The sequence below is a fragment of the Pleurodeles waltl genome, chromosome 8, assembly GCF_031143425.1.
Source record: "Pleurodeles waltl isolate 20211129_DDA chromosome 8, aPleWal1.hap1.20221129, whole genome shotgun sequence".
NCBI classification, from domain to species: domain Eukaryota; kingdom Metazoa; phylum Chordata; class Amphibia; order Caudata; family Salamandridae; genus Pleurodeles; species Pleurodeles waltl.
The window spans coordinates 715344115-715370748 of NC_090447.1; the positions used below are offsets into that span (position 1 = coordinate 715344115).

A 26634-nucleotide genomic window follows, 5' to 3' on the forward strand; every position below is an offset into this window, starting at 1 on the left:
TAGGCGGGCAATGGCAGGGAAGACCAGGGAGAGGTTTCATACCTTTGTTACCACTTTAGCTAGGTGCAAAAGGATAACACCGAACACTGCCAATCTGAGCAGAAATGTGTTTGCCTCTGGCCACCAAACTATTGTGTTACCTATTTGCTGCCACACAAATCAAATTTCTTTTTTTTTCAAAACAAATAGTGTCAACGTGTTTCAGCCTTTATTATTTATCGGTCTCATTAGGACCTATGGTTGATAGCTAATTTTCTGATCTTAACATAACATATACAGTATATCCTCGTTATATGCGTAGGGCCAATGTGGCATCTCCAGCAGACCGCTAAAGACAGCGAAATATGTCCGGGGAAAGCAGAAAACAAATTTGCTGCAAGTGAAATGGAGGTGGTATTCATTTAATAGCCACTCTTCATATCAGGGGTCTACAAATCTTAACAGAGTCAGGAACCAAACTATGGTTATTAAATAACTAGGGATATGTGTCTTCCTTATGGCGACCCAAATGGTAGATTATGTTTTTGAAACCATATGTATAACCACTTTTGGACGCTTTGGTCCTAAACATATTGGCTTGATAGGTAATGGAATGCTTTTTGTATATATATATATATATATATATATATATATATATATATATGTATATATATATATATATATATATATACATATATATTTTTTTTTTAGATTGATGTGTATACGTTTGTTTAGATACATGTCTTGTTTTTATTAACAAAAGAGAAGATTAATTGACAATTTAACTCACATTTCAAATATGTTTGGATTAAAAATAAATGTGAAACAAAGTTTATGATTGCTGAGTCTAATAATTTAAAAGAATGTTGAATTAACAATTTGCCTTTACACAAATATGTTGTTGTGTCCGCCAGATTTATGGGTATTTGTTGGGGATCTCCTGTTTAAATTGTTATTCCTATTTCTCCATTTTCTTACTTTGTGGTTCTTGCCCTAGAGATGCAATAATTATGGGGGAACCCCATATTATATTTCTGACCATGACTAGGCTTGTGGCACTTAGCACCAGAATTTCATGGATTGCTAATTCTTGTGAGGTGTTAATTAGTGCTGCAGGTTCTGTTTGGTTTTAGGGGTACACTGCCTGCTTGCATCGCAAAGGTCTTTCAAGAGGTGGCCCTCATTATGGACATTACACTTGATTTACAGGCTTTTGCCAAAACTGTCTCTATGATTACACCCACAGAGTTGGTGGCATTCTGCATTGCTGTCTCTACCACCAGTTACAGTTTTTATTGTTTCTTCTTGCTCTTTTGTGTTTCTGGCAGGTATACGTAGACAGGTAGTCTAGGCAGGTAGTCTGCCATACTCTGTGCTTCAAGATGATACCCCATGATAAAATTATTTTCTTGCAATTAAAGAATCAACTAGTGGGTATGGTGCAGGCCCTTATAACAGGTGTACTAGTGGTGTATCATTGTTTGCAACCTTGGTGGCCATAAAGAGATGTGGAAGTGCCATCACCCCTAGAGAATTTCTCTTGGTTATTTCCGAGTCTGTGAGTAGCCACAATCCACCGAGCTGGCATCCACTATACGCTACATGAAGCAATGGGGCTCCAGACCTTTACTGTGTCATCCACCAGTGTGTTCTTGTTAGTCTGGAAGGATTTATTATGAGGTAATGACACTCCCACTTAATGTTCTTCTTGATGAGTTAATATTACAAGTGATATCAAACACTCTTTGATGAGTGGATGATTGATAATTTTTTTATTTTTAAAGCACGCTGATGTCCATGGACAGGGTTGCGGGTATGGTGCAAAGTCTTATAACAGGGGCACTAATGGTTGGTGAAAATTTGAACATTGACTGGTGTCCATTAAGACAGAGGTGAAAGTGCCAATACCAACAGAGAATTTCTATTGGTTATTATGTGATCAACGGGTAGCGCCTGTCCACTATAACATACATAAAGGAAAGGTCCAAGCCAGCATTTACTATACCATCCAGCAGTGTGTTCTTGTTGGCTTTGAACGCTTTAATTCTGTGGTTACCATACACCTGCTCAATGTTTTTCCTAACAATCTCATAGCCAAGGGACCTCACACATTCACTTTAATTATTAATTAATTCATTGAATACTTTTAAATTTATAGATAATTTATTTTGTAATTTGTTGATCAGCCAGCAGCACCTATCAACAGGGGATGGTGTCCACTATCACCTACATGGAGGAATGGGGTCCAAGCAGGCATTTAGGCCCATATTTATACTCTTTTTGCACCTGATTTGCGTCTTTTTTTAACACAAATTTGGCGCAAACATAACTCCATATTTATACTTTGGCGCTAGACCCGTCCAACGCCAAAGTTATGAAGTTTGAGTAATTGTTTGGACGTGAAAACCTACCTTGTGCTAATGACATGCAAGGTAGGAATTCCTGTGGCAAAAATGACTTTAAGGCATGCGCGTCTTATTTATCCTCTGGCATCAAAATGGCGCACAGGAAGAGGTGGGCCTCAAAACACGGCGCCCAGCCAGATTTGTGCTGTTTTTTAACGCCTGGGTCAGGGCAGGCGTTAAGGGACCTGTCATTTCCATGGTGGGAGGCCATGGAAACAGTCCACAGGTGCCCTTCCCTGCACCCAGGGACACCCCCTGACACATTAGCCCACCCCTGGAGGACACCAATGGTTTTATAGGTAAGTATTAGGTCCCTCTTTACAACCTCGCCGGTCTTTTAAAAAGATCGCTGAGGCTGCAGGAGCCAGAATACTGACAGTGCCGGCGGCATTTCTGGCTCCCTATTATGACTTTTCCGTTGGCCCAGTGGAAAAGTCACATCAACATTGCTGCCGGCTTGTAATAGAGCCGGCGGCAATGCTGATGTGCAGCGGGTGCAGTAGCACCCAATGCGCATTTCAAACGACGGGGCTATGCTTGGGGGCCCCTGCACTGCCCATGCCAAGAGCACCCAAAGTCCTCCTTACTGGCAGCCTTTCCATGGCAGTGTTTACCGCCGTGGCCAGGCTGGCAGTCGAGGACTTATAATCCCCAGGGCAGCGGTGCTTGTACCGCTGCCCTGGGGTTTATGGCCGCCAGGCGAAAGTCTGGCGGTATAGTGAAGGGGCCAGCGGTATGGCTGTGGCTATTGCACCATGGTCATAATAGCTGATGGAACACTGCCAGCCTGTTGGCAGTGTTACCGCCAGCTTACCGCCGGCCGCCAGGGTCGTAATGAGGACCTATATGTTTTATATTTATATCTATATATACAAGAGAGAGATAGAGACAGAGACAGAGTTTTTAGGGTGGGTATTGTTTTTTGGAGGGCAGGGCGTTTTTAGGGTGGGTATGAGTTTTTGGGTGGTAAGAAGTTTTTAGGTGTTTAGGGTAGTTGGGTTTAGGGTGCTAAGGGCATTTTTAGGTTTTAGGGTGGATATGGTGTTTTGGGTGGTAAAAGGTTTTTAGGGTTCTGGTTCAGTATGGTATTTAAGGTGGTAAGGGTATTTTTAGGATTTAGGGGAGTATGGGTTTTTGGGTAGTAAGGACATTTTTATGTTTTAGGGTGAGTGTGGATTTTTGAGTGATAAGGGCATTTTAGGTTTTATTGGTGGGTATGGATTTGAGGGTTGTAAGGGTATTTGTAGGCTACGTATGGGTTTGTAGGTGGTAGGTGCATTTTTAGGTTTTAGGGTGGGTATGGGGTTTTGGGTGGTAAGGGGTTTTTAGGGTTTAGGGTGGGTATGGGATTTAGAGTGGTAAGGGTATTTTAGGGTTTAGGGTGGGTATGGATTATTGGGTGTAAGGGGTTTTTAGGGTTTATGCTGCATATGGGTTTTAAGGTGGTAAGGGTATTTTTAGGGTTTAGGGTGGGTAGGGAATTTTGAGTAGCAATATAAATATATAGCCAAGGAGTTGTGGGCCCTAAGGTGAGGGGAAGCATAATTGTATACTAAAAATCAGTCACGTGTCTAAGAGGCTTTGATAGTCTAGCAATTAGGTGTAGGATGAGCTCAAGTGAATGAGAACAGATGACTTTTCAAAATGTCAGCATGTGAGCAAGTTTCTATTGGAGCAACAGTTTTTGAAAAATCATGCCTTGGTAACGGGCCAGAAATGAGAACATTTGGTTATCATGTTTTCACACTGTCAAGCAAACAAAGCCATTACAAGCTATATGGGGTCAAGGACCATCTCAAATGCAGCATAGACATTAGGAACAACTAGTGCAGCTTTGCCAACTTTGCCTAAGACTAAACCAATGTCATTGATGTGGTAAACTAGCCCAGCCTTTGTCCCACAAGAAGAGTAAAATCCTGAATGAGTGGGGTCCAGAATACAATTGCTTTCAATGGTCTTAATGAGATGGTTATTTACTGTACTTTCAAATATTTTGGCTGTAAAGGGGGTGTGGCCGGGTGATGCAAAGAGGACACGAAGGCAGCGTTTAACAGTTCAGGTGAGGTTTATTTTTAGTGTGAAAAAATAAGAATTCTGTATTGTTTTGTGTCTTATTATTGTGACGGCTGCGGCTCAGGTTCTCCGTTTCTTGTTTCTCTTCTTCCAGGGCTCCCAGGAGGCACATGTGAGGAAACACAAGATAAAAGTACCGGTAAGTAGGATATCCTAAATACAGGTTTTATCTTTTCCTCTTCGTCTTTTTTGTCTTCTTTTTCCCTTTTTTCTGTCTATCTTTTCCGTGCCCTTCTTTATTCTTTGTTCTTTATTACGTGATGGGAGTCTCTCCCTCTCCCTCTCTTGTTCCCCTTTTTCTCTACCGCTGGTAGCCTGTTAGTTTCTTGGAGGTCTTTCTCTCGTTCTCTCTTACTGTCTTTTGTTGGAGTTTCCTTCTTTCGTTTTTGTTCTGCCTTTATTAATTCTCGCTGCCTTTACTGGACCGTTTTTTGTCTGGCTCTGATTCTGGGTCCTTTCTGATCCACCTCTTTCTTTCTTGTATAAGTATTGCCCTTCTTACACCACCCCATCCCCGTATTATAGTGTCTCCTCCCTCCACCACACCCCTTCCTTTCCACAAAAACAAAAACCAACAATGCAAAAAAAAAAAAAAAAAAAGCTATGAAGTCTCACAGCCCAAATACTTCCTACTACTGTCAGGGCTGGGTATTGTCTCCCAACCACCCCCTCTTTCCCCTTTCCCCCGGAGCAACACACACCTGGAGAGGCCACGCTTCTCCTGAAGCGTGGCTGGAATTTGAGTTGGGCGCCTCCCTCGCCGCTGGTGCCGCTCTGGGCTCTCCTGTACTGGGTACGGCGTCCTCCTCAAAATGGGCAGCTCCTGGGCTTGGTTGTCGGTTCCTGGTCATCGTCCTCGCGGCAGTCTCGGTATCCTCCAGCTTCCTGACGTCTGGCGACTTCTTCGAGGCAGGGACATCTTTTATTCGTGAAAGGGCGCGAAGTTGCTGTCCCTGCCCTTTGGAACCCGGAAGTCGAAGGGGATTGGTCGGCGGACCTTCCCCTTCCGGGTCGGAGGCGGCAGAGGCAGTCCGAGCTGCAACCTCCGTTGGGGCCGTCGTGTGCCATGGCCCGTCACATACACTCCCCCTAGTGAGTGGCTGATAGAGCCGCACCGAAGCTGGGTAGCGAGAAAGATAATCAGCATTAACCATGCAGGATCCAGGGGAATGATGAACCTGGAAGGAAAAAGGCTGTAGTGAGAGGAACCATCTGAGAACCTGTGCATTAGTATCTTTATGCTTGGAAAGCCAGGTTAAAGGCGCATGATCCGTCAGTAGCGTGAAGGTTCTCCCAGGCAAATAGTAACATAGTGCTTCGACAGCCCATTTTATTGCCAAACACTCCTTTTCGAGAGTAGGGTAGTGTTGCTCCCGGGGTAACAGTTTACGACTGATGTAGACAATGGGATGTAAAGCCCCATTCCTATCCACCTGCGACAATACAGCCCCCAGTCCCACATCAGAGGCATCAGTCTGCAGTTCGGATGTAGAAAGGGTGGCTATATGGTTTGGGCTTGTTTTCTTTAGTAGGTCCGTAAGGGGCCCTGCTATGGTAGAAAAACAGGGTATGAACCTGCAGTAGTAACCCACCATTCCCAGAAAGGGGTAGTTGTGTAATGGCTTGAATTTTCTCTATTTGTGGTCGCACCTGTCCTTCCCCTAGTATGTAGCCCAAATATTTGATGCAGGTGTTACCTAATTTACATTTCTCCGGGTTTGCCATCAGGTTGGCTTCCCTCAGGGCCTGTATTATGTGGTGTAAGTGCTCAAGATGTTCTTCCCAACTTGCACTATAGACCACTATATCATCCAGATATGCTGCAGCATACCCGTGAAAAGGCCGGAGTATTCTGTCAATGAGTCGCTGGAAAGTGTCAGGAGCCCCATGGAGGCCGAACGGTAGAACCGTAAACTGATAGAGACTTGAAGGAGTGGCAAAAGCAGTTTTTTCCTTGTCTTCAGACCACAGAGGAATCTGCCAGTAGCCCTTTGTCAGGTCGAGGGCAGACATATATCGGGCTTGTCCTAAGCGGTCTAAGAGCTCGTCTATCCAGGGCATCAAGTAAGAGTCAAAATGTGATAATGCGTTGACTTGCCTAAAGTCAATACAGAATCGGGTACTTCCATCTCGTTTTGGGACTAGCACTACCGGGGAACACCATGACTGGCCGAGGGTTCGATTATACCTGCTTTCAACATTGCTTCTACCTCTTGTTCTACTATTAGTCTTTTTGCCTCAGGGATTCTGTATGGTCGTTGACGGGAGATTGTGTCTTTAGTGGTGCGTATAGGGTGTTGAATTAACAGAGTTCGGCCCGGGATTTTGGAAAATACATCAAGACTCGTATTTACTAGAGTTTTGAGTTGCTTTAGTCGAGTTTCCGTAAGGGACGCGTTTTATGGGGTAGGGGTGTTTCGGTTACGGGAGGATCAGGGATTGGGTATATGGGTATGTCTCGTTCTGGCTCTCTAGTGATGTATAGGGTAGGGTGGTCATCAGTCGGTTCATACCATCTCTTGAGAAGGATGATATGGTATATTTGTTCTCGGTCTATTCCCGGTGGTACTTCCAGTTTATAGGTGGTAGGATTGATTTGCTCTATTACCTTATACGGTCCGTACCACCAGGCTAGTAATTTGTTGTCACAGGTGGGTAATAACACCAGCACATTGTCTCCTACTCTCAGACTCCGGGTGTGCTTTTAGGGTCATATTATATTTTCTGCTTGGTTTGGGCATCTCTTAATGCTGTGTGGGATTCTTCCCACAGAGTGTGTAGGTTATCTCTCAGAGCTTTCGTGTATGTGAGGAAGTCTTTAACGTCCTCCTCTGATTCCTCCCAGTGTTCCGCTAACATTTCTAAAAGGGTACAGGGTTGATGTCCGAAGAGTAATTCAAAGGGGCTATGTCCCGTAGAGGATTGGACATGAGTGCGGATGGCATACAGAACAATAGGTAGCTTCTTTTCCCAATTCCGCCCGGACTCAGTGATAACTTTCTGTAGCAGGGTTTTAATGGTTTTATTGTACCGTTCAACTAAACTGTCCGTTCGTGGATGGTACAACGAGGTACGTATCTGTCGGACCCCTAGGGAATAACAAACTTCAGCCATAAGCCGAGACATGAAAGGTGTTCCCTGGTCCGTAATATTTCTTTTGGAAAACCGACGAAGGAAAAAAAAACAATCATGGCCTGGGATATGGTTTTGGTATGCATACTGGAAATGGGGATAGCCTCAGGATATCGGGTCGCGTAGTCAACAAGTACCTGAATATACTGATGTCCTTTCACCGACAGGGTCAGGGGTCCCAGAATATCTAAACCTACTCGGGAGAAGAGTGTGTCTATAATGGGTAAGGGCTGTAGAGGAGCCACCCCATGAGGTGAGGGATTAACGAGTTGACACTTTGGACATTCTTGACAGTGTTTCCTAATGTCCCCGTAAACACCTGGCCAATAAAACCTTTGCAATATAGCTGCCTCAGTTTTTTCTCTTCCTATATGTCCCTCCACATTGTCCCCATGTGCCAAGTGAAGGACCTACTGTCTATGAGTGTGGGGTACTACTAGTTGAGGGGTTCTTCCAGGAGTGTTAGGACTGGTTCTATACAATAAATTATTCTCTATGGCAAAGGTAGGACATACCGCTGTCTCATCCGGTGCTAATGCCTGTTGCCATGTGTTTTTCAAGGTGGGATCCTCTCGTTGGGCTTGTCTGAAGCTTCCTACCGCTGTTAACACTGTTGCTGGGTGGGGAATAGGTTGTACTGAAACAAGGGTGAGATTGGCGTTATAAGACTGCCGTTGTCCCACTTTTGTTTTCGACTAAGTTTGGGTCTCAGGGGTTTCTCTTCTACCTCCGCCGTTACATATGGGGCGTCCTCCCACCAGGTATTGGTTTTATATTCCTGTCTGGCTTTAGCTAACAATGGAATAAAGTCCTCGTAATCCGTGCCAATGGTTAGATCTTCACCCAGGGCAGGAATCACTCCCACTGTGAGTCGTGCCTCTGCTCCTCGCCAACTGAGGGAGACCGTTGCTACCGGGTATGACCGTTAGTCTCCATGGACACAGGTGATCAGGACCTGGGTGTGCGGGTTCCATTGTTCTGGCTTCACCAGGTCCTGTTTTACCACACTTTGGCTGCATCCTGAGTCTATCAAAGCTTTTCTCTCTTGGCCATTAAGATACACAATGATGGTGTATTTCGTTCTCTTGTTACCAGACCATAACACTCGTCCCTTCATCATTCCTATCTCCATTGGTTCATTTGTCTCCTTTTTTAACGGGTAGTATTGGGTGATATGGTCCCATTCTGAACAGTGAAAACATTGGGGCCCAGTTAGGAGGTCTCGAGTGGATGAAGTTGGTGTGGGGTTTGCACGTTCTTCTCCATGAGGAACCATGACCCGTGGATGAGTTTGTTTTACTGGCCCCAGCCGAGGCGCGGTGGAGGTTGTCGGTTTCGAGTGGGCTCCTCTAAAGTCTGGCGCTCTATGGTAAGCACAGGCGAGGTCTACGGCAGTACGGTTGGTTAAGTCAGGGTGTTGTCTGACCCAATTCCGGGTACCTACGGGGAGGGCTTCAAGGTATTGTTCTAGTATAATGGCATCAAACATGTCCTCTTTTGTGGACTCAGTGGGATGCAACCATTTTCCCCCAGCGTGGTGTACCCCATAGTATAAGTTACGTGGATTCTCCTGGGATGTCCATTTTGTCTGACGGAACTTGACCCTATAACTTTCCTGGTCCAACCCCAATACGTTCCAAGATGGCTTTTTTTATTTCATTGTAGGGTGTAACCCCTCCGGGATTTACCGCTTGGTATGCTGCTTGTAGATGACCGGTCAGGAGTGGGGCTATGTACTGTCCACATTTGTTCATAGGCCAATTGGCGGTGCTTGCTACCTGCTAAAAATTTGTAAAGAATGAGTCGGGGTCCTCCTGTTCCTGATATTTCTGAGGCTCGTTGCTCTGAACGTTGGGATGCACTTTAGTGCGTGCGATGGTATCCGTTAGTTTTCCCAAGGCGTTCTCGTGGACCAGTTGGTTATTAGCCATGATGGTGGCCTGGCTTTTCAGGGCTGTTTGTAGGGCTTCCCGCTCTTCCTTGGCCTCCTTCAGTTGTTGTTCCCAAACCAACTGCAGATGCCGCTGCCCTTCAGCCAATTGCGCTATCATGTCCGCAAGTGTGGGCTTTTCCTCCATGTTGCCGTGTTTCGAAATCCAACTTCTGACACCACTTGTGGCCGGGTGATGCAAGGAGGACACGAAGGCAGCGTTTAACAGTTCAGGTGAGGTTTATTTTTAGTGTGCAAAAATAAGAATTCTGTATTGTTTTGTGTCCTATTATTGTGACGGCTGCGGCTCAGGTTCTCCGTTTCTTGTTTCTCTTCTTCCAGGGCTCCCAGGAGGCACATGTGAGGAAACACAAGACAAAAGTACTGGTAAGTAGGATATCCTAAATACAGGTTTTATCTTTCCCCCTTTGTCTTTTTTATCTTCTTTTTCCCTTTTTTCTGTCTATCTTTTCCGTGCCCTTCTTTATCCTTTGTTCTTTATTACGTGATGGGAGTCTCTCCCTCTCTTGTTTCCCTTTTTTCTCTACCGCTGGTAGCCTGTTAGTTTCTTGGAGGTCTTTCTCTCTCGCTCTCTCTTACTGTCTTTTGTTGGAGTTTCCTTCCTTCGTTTTTGTTCTGCCTTTATTAATTCTCGCTGCCTTTATTGGACCGTTTTTTGTCTGGCTCTGATTCTGGGTCCTTTCTGATCCACCTCTTCCCTTCTAGTAAAAGTATTGCCCTTCTTTCACCACCCCCTCCCCGTATTATAGTGTCTCCTCCCTCCACCACACCCCTTCCTTTCCACAAAAACAAAAACCAACAATGCAAAAAGAAAAAAGAAAAAACAAGCAACGAAGTCTCACAGCCCAAATACTTCCTACTACTGTCAGGGCTGGGTATTTTCTCCCAACCACCCCCTCTGTCCCCCTTACCCCGGAGCAACACACACCTGGAGAGGCTACGCTTCTCCTGAAGCGTGGCTGGAATTTGAGTTGGGCGCCTCCCTCGCCGCTGGTGCCGCTCTGGCCTCTCCTGTGCTGGGTCCGGCGTCCTCTTCAAAATCAGCAGCTCCTGGGCTTGGTTGTCGGTTCCTGGTCATCGTCCTCGCAGCGGTCTCGGGATCCTCCAGCTCCCCGACGTCCGACGACTTCTTCGAGGCAGTGACATCTTTTATTCGTGAAAGGGCGCAAAGTTGATGTCCCTGCCCTTTGGAACCTGGAAGTCGAAGGTGATTGGTCGGCGGACCTTCCCCTTCCGGGTCGGAGGCGGCAGAGGCAGTCCGAGCCGCAACCTCCATCGGGGCCGTCGTGTGCCACGGACCGTCACAGGGGGCAAAACAATAGGTCTGAAATTGTCGAGAATAGAAATGTCAAACAATTTCAGACTAGAATTCTGGCTCCTGATGGTGGCCAGCAAATTATTGCATAATTCATTAGGTTAGTAGCTACTGGGAAGTGAAAACGTTTTCACAATGTTCACTGTGCACGAAACAAAAGGGAGACATAAGTAATGCTCGCTATCTTAGATAACATCCAGTTCCAATGCAGATGAGAAGAATGGCACATAGGCAAGGGCCACTGTCCCTGCCATTGCCATTATGGTTGTACAGTTTCATGCCAGTCCTAAGAGAATAATCCTTCTAAAATGTTTGCAGAGATATCTATTTATTTGTGCTATCCCTTTACTCCCTTCCCCCTTGTTACAACCTATTTAGTGATGTTTTCAATCAAAAAAACACAAATGGCCACATAAAAGTCAGATTTCCAAGATTAATTTGTATCTAGGTGCACATATTCCTTGTAGTTCAGTGTATACACTTATTGAATCAGAGAGAGAATACAATTGGCAGAATTGAGATGGAAATGTGGCTAATAGGTTTATAGGGCTGCCATAGTTTCCTGCTTCTTCTCCATTGTTTTTAGATCCCAAAAAAGGGGGTGAGCTGAGACCATGTACAGTACAAGGGCCTCAATAGAACCATAGTGAAGAATCATTACCCCTTGCTATTGATATCTAGTATGTCAATAGATTATCAGCTCTGTTAAGATATATACGATGTCAGATCTGAAAGGGACTTAGGGGGTCATTACAACCCTGGCGGAAGGCGGAGAACCGGCGGTAAGACCGCCAACAGGCTGGCGGTCTTACTCTGTGGAATTATGACCATGGCGGTTACCGCCATGGTCATCTGCCGGTTCTCTGTTCCGCCCGCCAGGGCGGAGACGACCGCCGGGCTGGAGACCTGGGTCTCCAGCCCAGCGACCGTCACTATACCGCCGGCGGTATTTGGACCCGGCTTACCGCCGTGGATTTCCAGCGGTTTGAACCTCCATGAAATCCATGGCGGTAAGCACTATCAGTGCCAGGGAATTCCTGCCCTGGCACTGATAGGAGTCTCCCCCACCCCCCACCCCCACCCCGACTCCCTCCCCTACCTCCCTACCCCCCCACCACCCCTGCCACCCCCCAAAGGTGGCAGGGAACCCCTCCCCACCCCGACCCCCAACATCATTTCACCCATACCCACACGACACGCACGCAGGCACCACCTACATACTTACACACACACACGCCGACAAACATGCCTACATCCACACACACAGTCATACACGCACACCCACATTCAAACATACACGCACACATCCATACAGACATTCACATACACACGACACCCCCGCAGGCATACACGCACTCACACACCCCCTCTACATACACACACGCACAGCCCCATGCACCCACACCACACACAACACCCCCTGACCCCCTCCCCTCACGGGCGATCGACTTACCTGGTCCGACGATCCTCCGGGAGGGGACGGGAGCCATGGGGGCAGCTCCGCCGACACCACACTGCAAACAGAACACCGCCACGGCGAATCACAGGACGTGATTCGCTGAGGGGTGTTCTGTTGGTGTGGCGGTGGAGGTGGAGCAACCTCCACTTCCCCGCCTCCCGCCAGTATGGCTGTTGGCAGCTCTCCGTCCGTAAAAGGACAGAGAGCTGCCAACGGTCATAATAGGCCGAGCGGCAAACCGCCACCAATGGCGGTCTTCTGCACGGCGGTCCCTCGGCGGTCTTCAAAAAAGACCGCTGAGGTCAAAATTGCTAGTGCAAAAGAGTTAATGACTTTGTCATGTGTCGTGCATCAAACTGTTTTTCTTTTTTTTTCAAAAAGAAAAATCCAAAGCAGGATTTTTTTAAATAAAAAATAAAATGCTCCACTCTCCATTGTTCTCTACCTTTGTGAGGGGACTATTTAGTCGTTTTCACTGCCCCTTTCTTTCAGGGTTTTTCGGTGGTGACAGGCAGTGAAAACTGACCTTTAATTCAGCCCATCTAAATTAGGTTGGCAGACTTATAGGTCTGCCTCCGACAGGACTTACTCCACAGGGCCATTGGTGGGGTTTAATCATGGAGGAGACAAAGTAGTCTCCACTGTGATTAAACCAAAGGTCCATCCACATCTAAATTCAATGGGGGCACCATTATGTTGGTAGTAATCATACTCCATCACCATTGCAACAGACTACAGTTACAGTCAACATATAAATCAGGCCCTATGTTTGGATTGTGCAAACACAAGGCCCTACCTTTTTGACTTTGCAATACTCCTTCACAATTTCAGTATCTCATGTTTGAGATATTGAGAAGATTTTTGGACGTCTCTGTACGTGCTCTGTATTGTCTATTTAGAGCATATTTGATCTACTCTGACACCTTGGAAAGTCATATCTCATATGTTAAGGCCATATTGCAGCAATTAAGAGGGCACCACTTTTTTGAGAAGATTGATAGATGTCTTTCCATTACTATGGAGTTTTTGTAATATTATTTTTATCTCCGAGGGCATTAGGTTGAATTAAAAGAAAGTGGCAGCAATTGCCCAAGCTCCCACAGCAAATTCAGTTAAAGCTATTGAGAGTTTTTTGGGGCTTTGGAAAATATTATAAAAGGTTTATTCATCAGTTTTCTAAAATCATAAGACCCATTACGAAGTTACTATGGAAGGGAGTAGTTCATGTTTGGTCAAAAGAATCAGATCATGCATTTTGGTTTTTAAAATAATGCTTTTCTAGTGCTCCAGTTTTTCAACATCCCCATATAGATTACTCTTTTATTGTTGAGACTGCTGCTTCTTATCATGCTGTTGGGTGAGTTTTGTCTCTGAGAAATCCAAACAGCAGTTGGGTTCACGCACTAGCTTACTTTTCTGAGAAATTCTCGTCTGCAATAATTGACAAAGGACCTTTGGCCATTCGGAGAACTTTTGATCACAGAAATGTTTATTTACTGAAATTAGAGCACTTACCCCAGTGTAACTTAGTTCTTGTTTTTCTCTAACTATGGTTTTGTGATAAACTATGGACTAGGTCCTATGAATGTACAGCATATGCTATCTTGCAATAAGATCAGCTGAATGGTAAGAATCAGTTGACAGTGGATCTACTATTAATTCTGTCCCCAAATGTTTTGCATGATTGCCCCACTGATTTAAGTAATGTAGATTTATGTCTGGCTAGGATACGTACAGAAAGACAGTTCACAGATAAACAGGCTTTCCTAAATGAAGAATAAGCAGAAAAAGATGGATGGTTGTATCAATTGAAACAAAAGGCTATTAATTGGCTCCATTATTCAAAGTATTTGGTGGCTGGACTGTAGCAGCAGTAGAGAGATATGTTAGATAATCATTTGATAATCATGATTATTCGTTGATGCTGAAATGTTTATACAAACAAGATCTAAATTCACAGTTCACATAATAAACAAATGTGTTGATTGATGCCCATACCCATTCAAACTTGACCTTGGCATACGGGGTCAATGGTTTTATGGTAGAGTTGCCCAAGAGTCACGGCTGCACAATACTTCTAGTGAATGACAATCATTTAAATAAGATGGGTCATTTAATATAACTAAAGCAATTCACAAAGGCAGCATAGATTGTGACATCATATCCCCCCCCCCCGATTCTTTCACTCAGAGTTTGCTTTAGCACTGGTGGTAGCCCAGTCCCACAAACTTTTTTGGCACATCACCTTCCAATGACCTTGTTCTCTACAGATTACCTTACTATAACCCTGAGACACTTCCCCTTCTCTCTTTATAGCCCCTCTCTCGCATGCATTTAATTTGCTTTGTAGCAATAATCATACCCGGGTATGGTTTCATAGCAGTTTGAATCACGCACACATTATATAGAAACAATGAATCATAAGTGTATAAATCAGTCTACAGGAAATGTTACCTTGGGAAATTGAGATAACAAGGTGTAGGACACATTTCATCTATACTAGCAGGAGGTATATATTAAGAGTACTTGGTCTGGAGAAGCACAAACTAAGGTTTTAATACAAACCACAGTGGTTGGAGTTGGCTTTACTAATAAAAATTTATTTTTGCCAAACCTAACCCTTTTTAGCAACATTAGGGTAATGAAAGACTAAAGAAACAACATACCATTCTAACCTATACCATGCCTGTCAGATTTCACCAGGAATTTTTACATATGTGCTGACAAACATGCACACACCCTCTCCCTCTCTGTTATGAAAGTCTTCAAAAATGTTGGTTATTTCACAAAATATTGTGTTTTTACATGCATGGTACCCCTAAAAAGCCATATTCCTCTCCTTTCCCCCTACTCCTTAAACCCTCTTGTGCACCCTGTTTGTCATATATTAGTATTTTAACATCATATGCCAGCGCCAATGTTGGGAAATCTGAAGCCACCCCCCACCCCCAGTCTTGCTGACTAAGGTGCGCCCATGATAAGTCCACTTCAGCAGTAAATTACTTTGTTTCTGCCAGGACTCTCATTTACTTCGCAGAGTGCCTAGTAGTGCACTGCCATTCCTGTTAGGCCCTCATTTACTATGCACAGTGTCAATGGGTGTTCGCAGAAGGGGGATAAGGGGAGGGTGTGCTTGCCCCACCTGGATTTAGGTGCAGCCTGGTGTGCAGGCTTACAGTGCAGTGTAACACTATGCCACCATAATGTTATGCTACCTCAGGATAGATGAAGTTAACATTATGCCCCCCAACCTAAAAAAGTGTCTGCGGACGCCCATGACAAAGGCAGCCCTGTTCTGTTCCTGCCAGGTCAATTATTTACTAAGCAGAGCAGCCAGAAGCCTCTATTCCCTGGCTAATAGGAGAATGATCATTATATGTGGGGCACTGCTTTTTACTTTCATGAGCAAAAAAGATTGCAGAATTCTAAAGCAGGATACTAAATGAACATGTCAGCTGTTCATCACTTACATCTGAGCTCCCATCTGTGTGGAGTTCTACAAAACTGGTTAGCAACCAATCATCACTGTGCTGCCACACTTAGGCCCATATTTATACTTTATTAGCGCTGCATTTGCGCCGTTTTTTGACGCAAAAATGGCGTAAACTTACAAAATACAATTGTATTTTGCAAGTTTGCGCCGCTTTTGCATCAAAAAATGACACAAATGCGGCGCTAAAAAAGTATAAATATGGGCCTTAGTGCACGTGAAGCCAAGCATAAAGTCCATGACAAACCTAGAGGCTAACATTATGCACATGCTTTATAGCTGGTATTATAAAAACAAAATTATTAGCGTCTAAAACAGCATGATTTTATTGAGTGAACATTTGTCAGGGCAGAAAAAGGTCTTGCACATGATCTAGTACTCAAACTAGGAAAATAGGAAGAATGTGTCTGAAAATTAAAAAGAGATGACTGAAACTATGCAAAGATTATGGGTATGAATTATCAGATCAAGCTTCCAGTGCCGTTCCCGACTTCATTTAGTCCCTCCCTCTCACTGCACACGAGTTGGCCTTCCTGTCGCCTTTCACTTTTCTAACAATCAGGACTATCATGTCACATGGTGAGACACCTCCGTTGCATTCACAAGATAGCATCTCCACCCAGTGGCTTTGTAGTGGGGCAGGGGCCTTAATTTAAACATAGAATTAGGGACCATATCCCACGATTTGGCAGTGAAAAAAACAGCCATTATTAGTGGGCCAAGTGAGCCCCTCCAACTCCTGGACCCTAGTACCACTACACTTGATGCTCTGTGGGGAGCTACATATCTATCCCCACCACTCAATCACTACACAATTGCAGCATTAGATTATGGTATTACTAGTATTCCAAAGAATATTGTCACTATCTGTGGATGTACCAGCAAGTAGTTCCTTTGGCTTTCTCCAGCAGTCCATCACACCAACACTGGATGAGCCAGTTGTTAGTAGCAGTGGCAGCTCGCATTCTGAGGTAGCGAAGGGCAGGCACACACACACAGACACATACTCACAGTCATCAACATGCACACTCACTCCATTCACAAGCACATACACATGCACACACACACAAACACAGATCTACAGTCATACGTGGATGTACACACCCAAACTTTAAAAAAAAACAATTACTGGGTCATGGATGGTCCAGCAGGTGGCGTGAAGAGAAGCAGAAGGCACTGGAAGGAGCTGGATACTTCGGGATGGAAGGGAAAACTGGAAGATCCTGCTGCCTCCTATTGTTGACTGAGCTTGTCATGTGTCAGACACTAAGAAGAGGACCTTCCCTACCTCCTCTCAGAGTCGCATGCTATTACTGAGAGTTACTGTCCCCACCCCACTCTGTGGTGAGGCGAAATGATGGATACTCAACCCTGGGCACTTCAGGGCCCAGGTCTGAGGCTATCAGTGATGCTCTCCCTCATCATGAGAGGGGATCTCACAGCGCTTTGCTGGGCTGAGGAGGTCACACCCAGAGGGGTAAGAAATCATAAGCCTGGCAAAGCTTGTCTCAGGCTGCCAGGCTCCTGTGCATATAGAGCATGCACAGCATCTGGAAGACTGCCTGTCAGGCTGATCTTTGCTCAACTTGACACTCACTCTTCATGGTTTGCAAAAGGATGGGTGGGTAGGGCCCTCCACCCTTATGTCAGGCTGCTGCTGGTTAGTAGAGGTCTTGAAGGAGATAGGTGCCAGCACTGGATGTACGGTATGCATTACCTCGTGTTGTCCCTCCCTATGCAGACTTTCACCAACACTGGAACTACTAAAGAGTAGTTCATTTGGCCTTTTCTAGAAGCCCCTCTGTAACACACAACTAACACTAGATGAACCAGGGTGCAGTATTGAAGGCTGTTTGTGGAGGCCCCAGTGGAGACTGGCATAACCACTAGATGTACCATATGCAGAACCTTATATGGTATCTAGAGGTCTCCCTGGAGACAAACGGCATTGGTTCTGCCACAGTGCAGGGCGGCAAGTATTATTATTAGATCACCCTACAAGCATCAGTGTTCAGTGCTGGATTTAACAGGGTTAAGACATAAACCTTTCTTGACATGATATATCAGACAAGCGTCTCCAAAGGAAACAGTTGAATTGGTAATTATTACAATCGCTTTAGAGTTTATTTTAAGACGGTTTTTGAAATCCCTGTTTTATGTGCTGTTTACTGGGGCGTCAAGCATATAATATTTCATAGGCTTTTTGAGGTTTGCCTGAAATGGTGACGGTGCCATTGTCATCAACCAAAGCTATCTCCTTCTTTACTAACTCGAAACAGCAGCCAATCAAAATACAGAAAAAACAATAACTACATATCCCATGAGGCATAAGCGTGACATCACATGGCCCAATCACCACCCATACCCTTTGTCCATAAATGCTTTGACCTTAAACGTCACTTCCTCTTTCTTTGCTGCTCCGCAGCAGATAAGTGATGTTTTCTTTCTCCTCACTAATTTGTGTGTTTAGAGTCTTTATTAATAGTTATACTGCTTTTAATTAATGCTATCGGGTAGCGACGCGATTCCGCTCGCGCTACCCTGTGTGTTTCCTGCTTGTGCACTTTGTTTACTTTGGCGGCTTCACGCCGACTTCTTCTTTGCCCTGTGGAGCGGGGAGCGGGAGCGTCTACACGTCTGTGTAGTCCCCTTTCCATGGCAACGCTCGCGCTTTGCGCGTGCGTTTCGAGCCGATCTCATCACTTTTGATGAGCCGGCTCGATTCTGCAGACGCGCAGAGCCCTTGCCAACCGTTTTCCCCTGACACCCGATGACTGTTGTTCTCCCTGACGCCCAGTTCAATTTAGAACTTGGGTTGTAAAATATAAAAAAAAAAGGCTTTGCCTAGAGTGTATATATTCAGGCAGCTCCCTCCACATTATATCTGGGCTTCTTGCCTGTCAGGGGCTCACACTCCCCCTGTTTCTCTAATAACAAAAAATCTTTCAACACTCATTATGGCTCAATGGAGTGAAAATGATACTGGGTTTTACCCTGATGATTTGGGCAATCAACTAGAAGTAAACCTAGTTGAAGCCCTTGATAACAGAGTACAACAATCTGTTAATGACGCCCTGGTAAGAGCTTTAGGACCCTTTTCAAGGCAATTATTAGACTACGCCAAATCCCAGGGTTGGCATAATGAACCACAATCCTCTTCTCATGAGAAAAAATCTAAATGCAAAGCAAAAACCAAGAATCTAGAAGGGGTTGAAAACACGATCACTGGAGTACATGCAGATGCATTTAACAAATTGCTTAAAAAGCACTCCAATGAACATAATTATAGTTCCTCAAAAGACCTGGACTCCTCTCAGTCCTCATCTGATTCCAATTCTAACTCCAGCGACTCAGATGCTTCGGAATCCCCTATCCCCAGTAAAAAACCCAGGAAAGAACCTTCCTCATCAAAAACCCTGGATTTCGATCCCACTCAGATCATGCACCCTAGAGCCTCTAACTGGACCCCGTCTCCTGAAGTGGCACAATACGTCCACGACAATGTCAGAAGGAGTTTTGACAAGGAGGTCCGTTCACGCCTTAGAGCTGAATGCCCTAGACCTGATGTAGAAGACAAGGTTACGGACACTCCAGACATCGACCCCACAATGGCCACCTTTATGAGAAAATTTGGCAAAGACCCCAAAAAAGGCTTGGACAGGTCATGGCGGATTTGCCAAGATAAGCTACTAGATGTCACAGGCCCCTTGACTAAAATCCTAGAAATGGCATTCCTTGCCAAAGAGTCGGGTACACCCGTGGATACTGAAGTCTTGATTGGTTGGGCCCAGAGGTCACTTTGCCTTTTGGGCAATGCAAATTGTGCGGTTTCGTCAGAACGACGTAAGTCAATTCTTATGAGAATCGATCCCAAATTAACAGATCTGGCAACTTCAGAAGCTGGCCCATCGGCTGATGGCCTCCTTTTTGGTTCTTCCTTTATAAAGGACCTAGTAAAATTTTGCGCTACTTTCTCTTCCTTAGACAAAGCTCATTTGTCTCTTAAAAAAGTATTCAAAAGAAACCTTTTTGCCAGGGCTGGACGTTTTGGAGGGCGTATGCCCGGCCGAGGATCCTTTCAAGGCTCTCAATATTCCTACCCTAGAGGGAGAAACAACTGGTACTCCGATCAATCGGACGCCACCTTCTACCCCACTCGCAACCGAGGGGGACGCCCCAGATACAGTTGTGGACCCCACAGGGGTCAGCAGGGAGCGATCCAAGAATCCAGTTATTCAGGTGAGCATTATTCCTTATTCTCAATTACGTCTTGGGGGCAGAGTGGGCTTATTCCTAGAAAACTGGAAAAGAATTTCAGGAGACCCCTGGATTCTTCAATTTCTGGTTTTCATCTAGAATTTCTAGGAACTCCAGTTCAAATTTCCCCTCCAACACAAATGTATTTTTCCCTCGCAGACCAGACTTTTATAGACTAAGAGGTACAAGACCTCTTACACAAAGGAGCAGTGAGTTTTTCAACCCCTCATCCATCAGGGTTCCTCAGCCCCATCTTTGTAGTAGACAAAAAGGGAGGAGGTCCCCGTCTGGTTCTAAATCTAAAATAATTCAACTACTGGATATTATACAGACACTTCAAGATGGTGGGTATCCACTTGTTACAAGACATTCTTCTAGAGGGAGGTTGGATGGTACGTCTCGACCTCAAAGACGCTTATCTGTCACTGCCCATCTTTCCCCCTCACAGGAGGTTCCTACAATTCCTCTGGAAGGGGCACTGTCTGGAATTCAATGCACTCCCCTTTGGCCTCTCCTCTGCCCCTTGGTGCTTCACAAAACTATTGAGGCCAGTGATGGAACGGCTGAGATCCAAGGGAGTCAGACTGATAATTTACCTTGACGACATCCTTCTGATGGCTCAGAACCCCCAGACACTCCTGATTCATCTGGAATGGACAATCAACCTTCTGCAGGAATTAAATTTCCTTAGCAATGTGCAGAAGTCATTATTAAATCCCTCCCAGGTGATAGACTTTTTGGGATTCAGGATAGATTCCATCCTCTCCCTTCTGATTCTCCCACCTCAGAAAATTTGAGGCATCGAGAGAGAATTGAGGTCTGCTTTGTCCAACCAGATAATTTCATTGAGGAACATTGCCAGAATAGTAGGCCTTCTGGCTTCTTCGATTCAGGCAATCTTCCCGGCCCGCTTCACTATCGCGCCCTTCAGAGACTCAAGATCAGACACCTACAACAGGGTCTCAGTTACTCAGAAATGATTCTCCTGACCGACGAAGTGAAAGCAGAACTTCATTGGTGGCTCCAACACATGGAAGCTTGGAACGGCAGGGCAATTTTCGGTTCTCTCCCAGAAATAGTGATAGAGTCCGATGCCAGCCGGTGGGGATGGAGAGCCGGATGCGGCTCAATAGTAACTGGAGGTCGTTGGTCGACCTGGGAGCAGTCTCTTCATATCAATTGTCTAGAACTCCTAGCGGGGTCCTTTGCCATCAGGATCCTTTCTCCTCAAAAGACGGACTATTGCATTCTGTTACGAATGGACAACATTTGTGCAGTGCAGTATGTCAACAAACTAGGGGGCACGAAATCCAGGATACTGGCAGAAATTGCCAAGGAATTCTGGCACTATTGCCTCAGCCATCGCCTGACTATCATGGCAGAATATCTCCCAGGAGACCAGAATACAATAGCAGACTGGAACTCCAGGTACCTGACAGACTTCAGCGACTGGAGACTAGATCCGATAATTTTTCTGCAGATATCCAAAGTTTGGGGCTCGTGCGAAGTGGATCTATTTGCATCTCGACTCAATACACAGATACCAAAGTTTTTCAGCTCGCGCCCGGACCCTCTGGCCTTGGCGACCGACGCTTTTCTTCAGGACTGGTCGAAGTTTTGGGGATATGCTTTTCTCCCGTTTCTAATGATCCCCAGAGTACTGTCTCCGATAAGGCGTGAGAAAGCAGAGATCATATTAGTGACTCCATGCTGGAGAGCTCAACCTTGGTTCCTGCTTGCCCTTCAGTTAACCTGCGCTCTACCTCTTCTCCTTCCTCCTTGCCCGAATCTCCTTTTGAACCCGGAGAATCATCAACATCCAATGATCCGTGTGATAGACGGGATCTCAATCCCGTGGAACTGAATGTTGAAATGATTGTTAATTTTCTAGCTGAATTAGCTGGCTCAGGTCTAGCTCATAGAACCGTTAACAACTTTAGATCGGCCATTTCAGCCGGCCATGCTCACCTGGATGGAAAACCTGCGGGTGAACATCCTCTCGTTTGTAAGTTACTTAGGGGTATCCGTCTATCTAATCCTCCACAAACCAAATATTCTGTATTGTGGGATGTCAATATTGTACTGAGATTTTTGGATTCCTGGCCAGACAATAGATTATTATCTTGTAAACAGATTTCAGCTAAACTGACAATGTTATTATGTCTCATCTCTTGCAAGCGCGTATCGGACGTCAAAGCCTTGGACTTAACAGGTAGAGTGTATTCACCTGAAGGGGTTACCTTTAACATTACCAAACAGACAAAGACTAATTGCAGGTCGGTAACTTACCTAGCATTCTCAGACACCAAAAAGCTTTGCGTGGTTCAATGTTTAAGAGAATATGAGCTAGTTACAGAGCAACTTAGACAAGATTCTACTGGTCAGTTACTCATAGCTCTGCAAAAACCTTTCAAACCAGTCTCATCGGCCACCTTGTCTCGATGGGTTAAATGGCTAACGAATGAGGCAGGCATAGATATTAATGTATTTGGAGCTCATTCAGTACGAGGCGCAATGGCGTCCAAGACATATGCTTTAGGTTCTCGCCTAGAGGACATTCTGAAAGCGTCTGATTCATCGTCAGAATCTACATTTAGAAAATTTTATCAGAAACCTGTTTTAGATGTTGCTTCTGTGGTTATTAATCAGCTTTAAACGAGCATAATCGGAGCATCCGGTCCTGAAATAGAATAAAAAAAATTCTAGCTTACGCTTCAAGAATTTTCAATTCTATTAAGGACACGGAGGCGAGGATTATCCCTCCCAAAGAAACAATGTTGTTAATAACAAATGATTGTACTTATTTATTGATTGTATATTATGCATTATTTCTTCCCACCATGAGATATTATGAACATTAAAGCTTTTGCTTCCCTACATTATTACATGATATTGCCTTATGTATATTATTTTTCTTAGGTTCTGATCAGAAGAACTCTTGAGATTTTGGTTTTTCTCCTCTGAGGATATCGTTTATGGATCTGTTCTTCGGTTCATTTAAGAGGCTTGGTTTCCAGCGGAGTTCGGCTCGCGCCAAGACTAGAGTTTGAGAACTTTTGACTTTTTGTCTATTTGTGAAGTTTTGTTTCTCTGAATTACATTATTGCCGGATTTAGCCAAAAAAAGAGGAAGTGACGTTTAAGGTTAAAGCATTTATGGACAAGGGTATGGGTGGTGATTGGGCCATGTGATGTCAGGCTTATGCCTCATGGGATATGTAGTTATTGTTTTTTCTGTATTTTGATTGGCTGCTGTTTCGAGTTAGTAAAGAAGGAGATAGCATAATCCTCGCCTCCGTGTCCTTAATAGAATTGACAATTCTTGAGGCGTAAGCTAGAATTTTTTTTATTTTCACTCAGCAAGATAATTTGTACTTCCTGTTTTCACTTGTCAGCCCACCATGTCTTGTTTTGCGTGGATAATTGAGTATCTGTTGAACGGGGCATGCCTGCAAGAAAAATGCAGAAGTTAAACTTAATAGCTTCGCTAGTTCTTCTATCGTTTAAAGTTTCCAGTTTATGTGAAGAGAAAACATATGTATTTAATTTCGTTTTCTTGATTTCATGGTTTTCAAGGAACACCGCTGGATGCGTACTTGGAAATGTTTGAAAAATTGTTCATTAAATATAACAGTTTGAAAAAAATCTTAGCTACATTCAGAGGCTTACAAAGCCCCTTTAAGGATATGTTAGTAATGTTTTAGAAAGTACAGTTATCAACGAGTTTTGAGTTACAGCACTTGGACTAGCACGGTTCTATAACTCCGATTTTTAGCTGATTGCGCCATCTAGCGAACTTTGCTGGCTATAGCGACTGCGGAAGTTAAATAAAAGTTGATAAAAACTACAGTTTGGGCTTCTGACGCTATTCCTGACGCAATCACCTATAATAATAATAATAATAATAATACAGGATAAGAACAACAACAAACAATTGAGAGACATTCAGGCTGTGGGATGGAGTGTGCTCAAAAGGGTGAGTGAGACATGAATATCGAGTCCGGTTTACCACGGTTCATTGAATGTAGGCTTTTGTGTGAAAACCCAGCAAAGACTGACATTGGACTACAGTCTAACATCAAAACCTTAATCAGTGGTGCCTTCATACACAAGAAAGTTACATTATTTTGTTCCTCAGATGAAGCGTGCAGATTAACACTACCTGTGAATACATTTAGTGGGGCCAGAAATTAGGAGATGGAACACAGAATTTGGAACTGAAAAGTAGAAGCGCGCAGCAAAACACATTTGTCTGAAATGGCACTGCATATAAGAAAATTATTTTCTGCAATTTATTCACCGTTTTGCACGAGGGCGGTAAAACTCCGGGTCAGTGGTGCTTTATAATTACCCAGGACAACTAGGTCCGTATCAGGGTCTCGGATAACAAGTGACTGTGACAATGTATCTATTTGAGATCCCTTTTTATGTTAAATGCTCTTTTATTGATATCCTGAATCTGTGGCGTGGATCCTGCCCACCTGGACCGCCTGTGCTGGACACTATTGCATGGCATTACCTAGTGGTGACTATTCATGGAGCAGCGAGTCTTCAGTGGCTGCGTCAAAAGTAAGTTGCAGGGTTATAGACTGAATAGAGTGTTGGGGTGGGGGGTTTACAGACACAGAGAGGGTCACGGGGTGGTAATCGCTGAGGAATCCAATCACAGCTCTGACGTGTTTGGGGCGACAAGGTGAAACTTTTGCTCAGGCAGTATTAAAGTGGAAGATGTATACATTGTTTTTTTAGCTATGGACATATTTTTCGCCATTACTCCTACGAATTCCCCTTACGCCAGATACACTGAGCTCAAAACATTTTAATTCACTTGCAGTGTCTTTGAGCAAGGCTTTGATATGCAATATAAAATTCTGCTTTGCAAAGCTGTTTCTCAATGGATATTGGCATTTCGAGACGCCCATATTCTAGACATCATTAAAAACAATAAATGACGACCAGTTGTAAAATGTAAAACATAATTGGAATGCACAGAATAGAACACGTCCATCTGTTATTAAATAAAGTGCGAACACGCACATTTGTTTTCCACTCAGTGCAACGTTGTACGTTTTACAGAAGGTATTGTACTCTGGGAGTTAGAAATGCTTTTACTGTGTTTCCATGCAAGAAAAATACTATTTGTTAATGAATAATATTTTCTATAGTATCTGGTTAAAGGGTGAAAGTATATACATTTCTTTCTTAATAAGTGTTGCATTTTCCATGTCATTCCGATCCATGTTCTAGCAATGTGTGTTAAAATAACAAAACCATAATCTAGCACTGTCACATAATGTGCTTCATATTGTTCATTATTTGCTTTCCTTGTTACACAATTTAGTCAACTCTTCTACGTAATGCTGTCCTCCTCTGCTGCATAATTCCAGTGGCCCTTTCTATACCTTATCATGTATTTATGAGCTGCAGGGTTTCATTCCACTTACTAGGAAGAGCCTCGCCCACTCTTTCACACACTCCTCCCTCAACGGTTTGACATAGGCCCCGGTACCGCACCCCCCTCGCGGTGAGAGGAGTCGGGCTTTGCCAACCTGGATGGGAGCCTCCAGCCCCCTCTGCGTCACGAGAGATTAAAACCAACTCGGAGGAGCCTCTGCTGTTTCCCCACACTGAAAGTGAAAAGTGAAATACTTGGAGGTAGAGACGGCTCTTCAGCCAAAAGTGTACGACGGCAGAAAGACTGGTGTGAGAGGGGAAGTGAGAGACGGACACCGAGACAAAGGGATAGAGAGGGAAAGAAGGGACAGAGAGAAGCAGCGAAATATGAGAAGAAGGATGTAACATAGAAAGACGTGTAATAGAGGAGGGTAAGAGAGTAACAACAACTGAAACAGCAGAGGGGGGGAAAAGAAAGAGAGGAGAAAGATATGGGGGGAGAGAAAGAGAGACAGGCATAGAAAGACAGGGGCCTGTGGGTTCGCATATAGTGCTCAGGTCTCTGAGACCTCATGAATGCTGAAGATGGTGGGCAAAAATGGGATGGGCGTGCAATTGGGGCCCCTCAAATTGAGGGCTTCCAGGGATGGAACCTTTGGGTGTCCACACCCGGGCAGCTTTGGGCGAGTGGTGAAGGCCAGGCCCGTGGAGCATTCTGATTGGTTGCTTGCAACAAGTGGGGGGGTGCAATATAACGGTAGATTATAACCGTTATATCGAAGTGCGTCATTCTGACGCTGTGACCAGGTAGCGCAGGGTAGGTACATTTTTGGCTCTCGGTCTCTTTATTTATGTCATGGCAGAAAAGGCATTGGCTGTCAGGGAAGCCCTCAGGGTAATTCGTGAGGCGGGGAGGGATGACCTTATCCGACCAGGTGTGTTGTCTCAAGCCTGGGTTGGATTTGAACTCCCTAGACGCGCTGCGGCTGGGGGGGGTGGCGGCAGTGCTAGCCTGCTCGCCGCCGCAGCAACATGTAAACAGATATACAAATGCTCATTGTCTAGGTGAACAGTAATGAAAAGTATAAAAAGAAACAGCACTCACTATGCCGAACAGCGTTACCAGTGTAGCATCGCCGGATATTGAAGTTAAACGAAGCCGCACTTGCGCACTAGCTTT

At 44.7% G+C, this 26634-nt stretch overlaps 1 protein-coding gene across 1 annotated transcript; it reads right to left on the reverse strand.

Annotated features, from left to right (window-relative positions):
- Positions 1 to 3193: 3193 nt before the first annotated feature.
- LOC138250243 (uncharacterized) lies at positions 3194 to 26634 on the reverse strand. Its single transcript, XM_069204880.1, has 2 exons — positions 26560 to 26634; positions 3194 to 10864 (listed from the first exon to the last, which is right to left on the reverse strand). The coding sequence occupies exon 2, from the start codon at positions 6050 to 6052 to the stop codon at positions 5096 to 5098; it is 957 nt and encodes a 318-aa protein (XP_069060981.1). The 5' UTR covers positions 6053 to 10864; positions 26560 to 26634; the 3' UTR covers positions 3194 to 5095.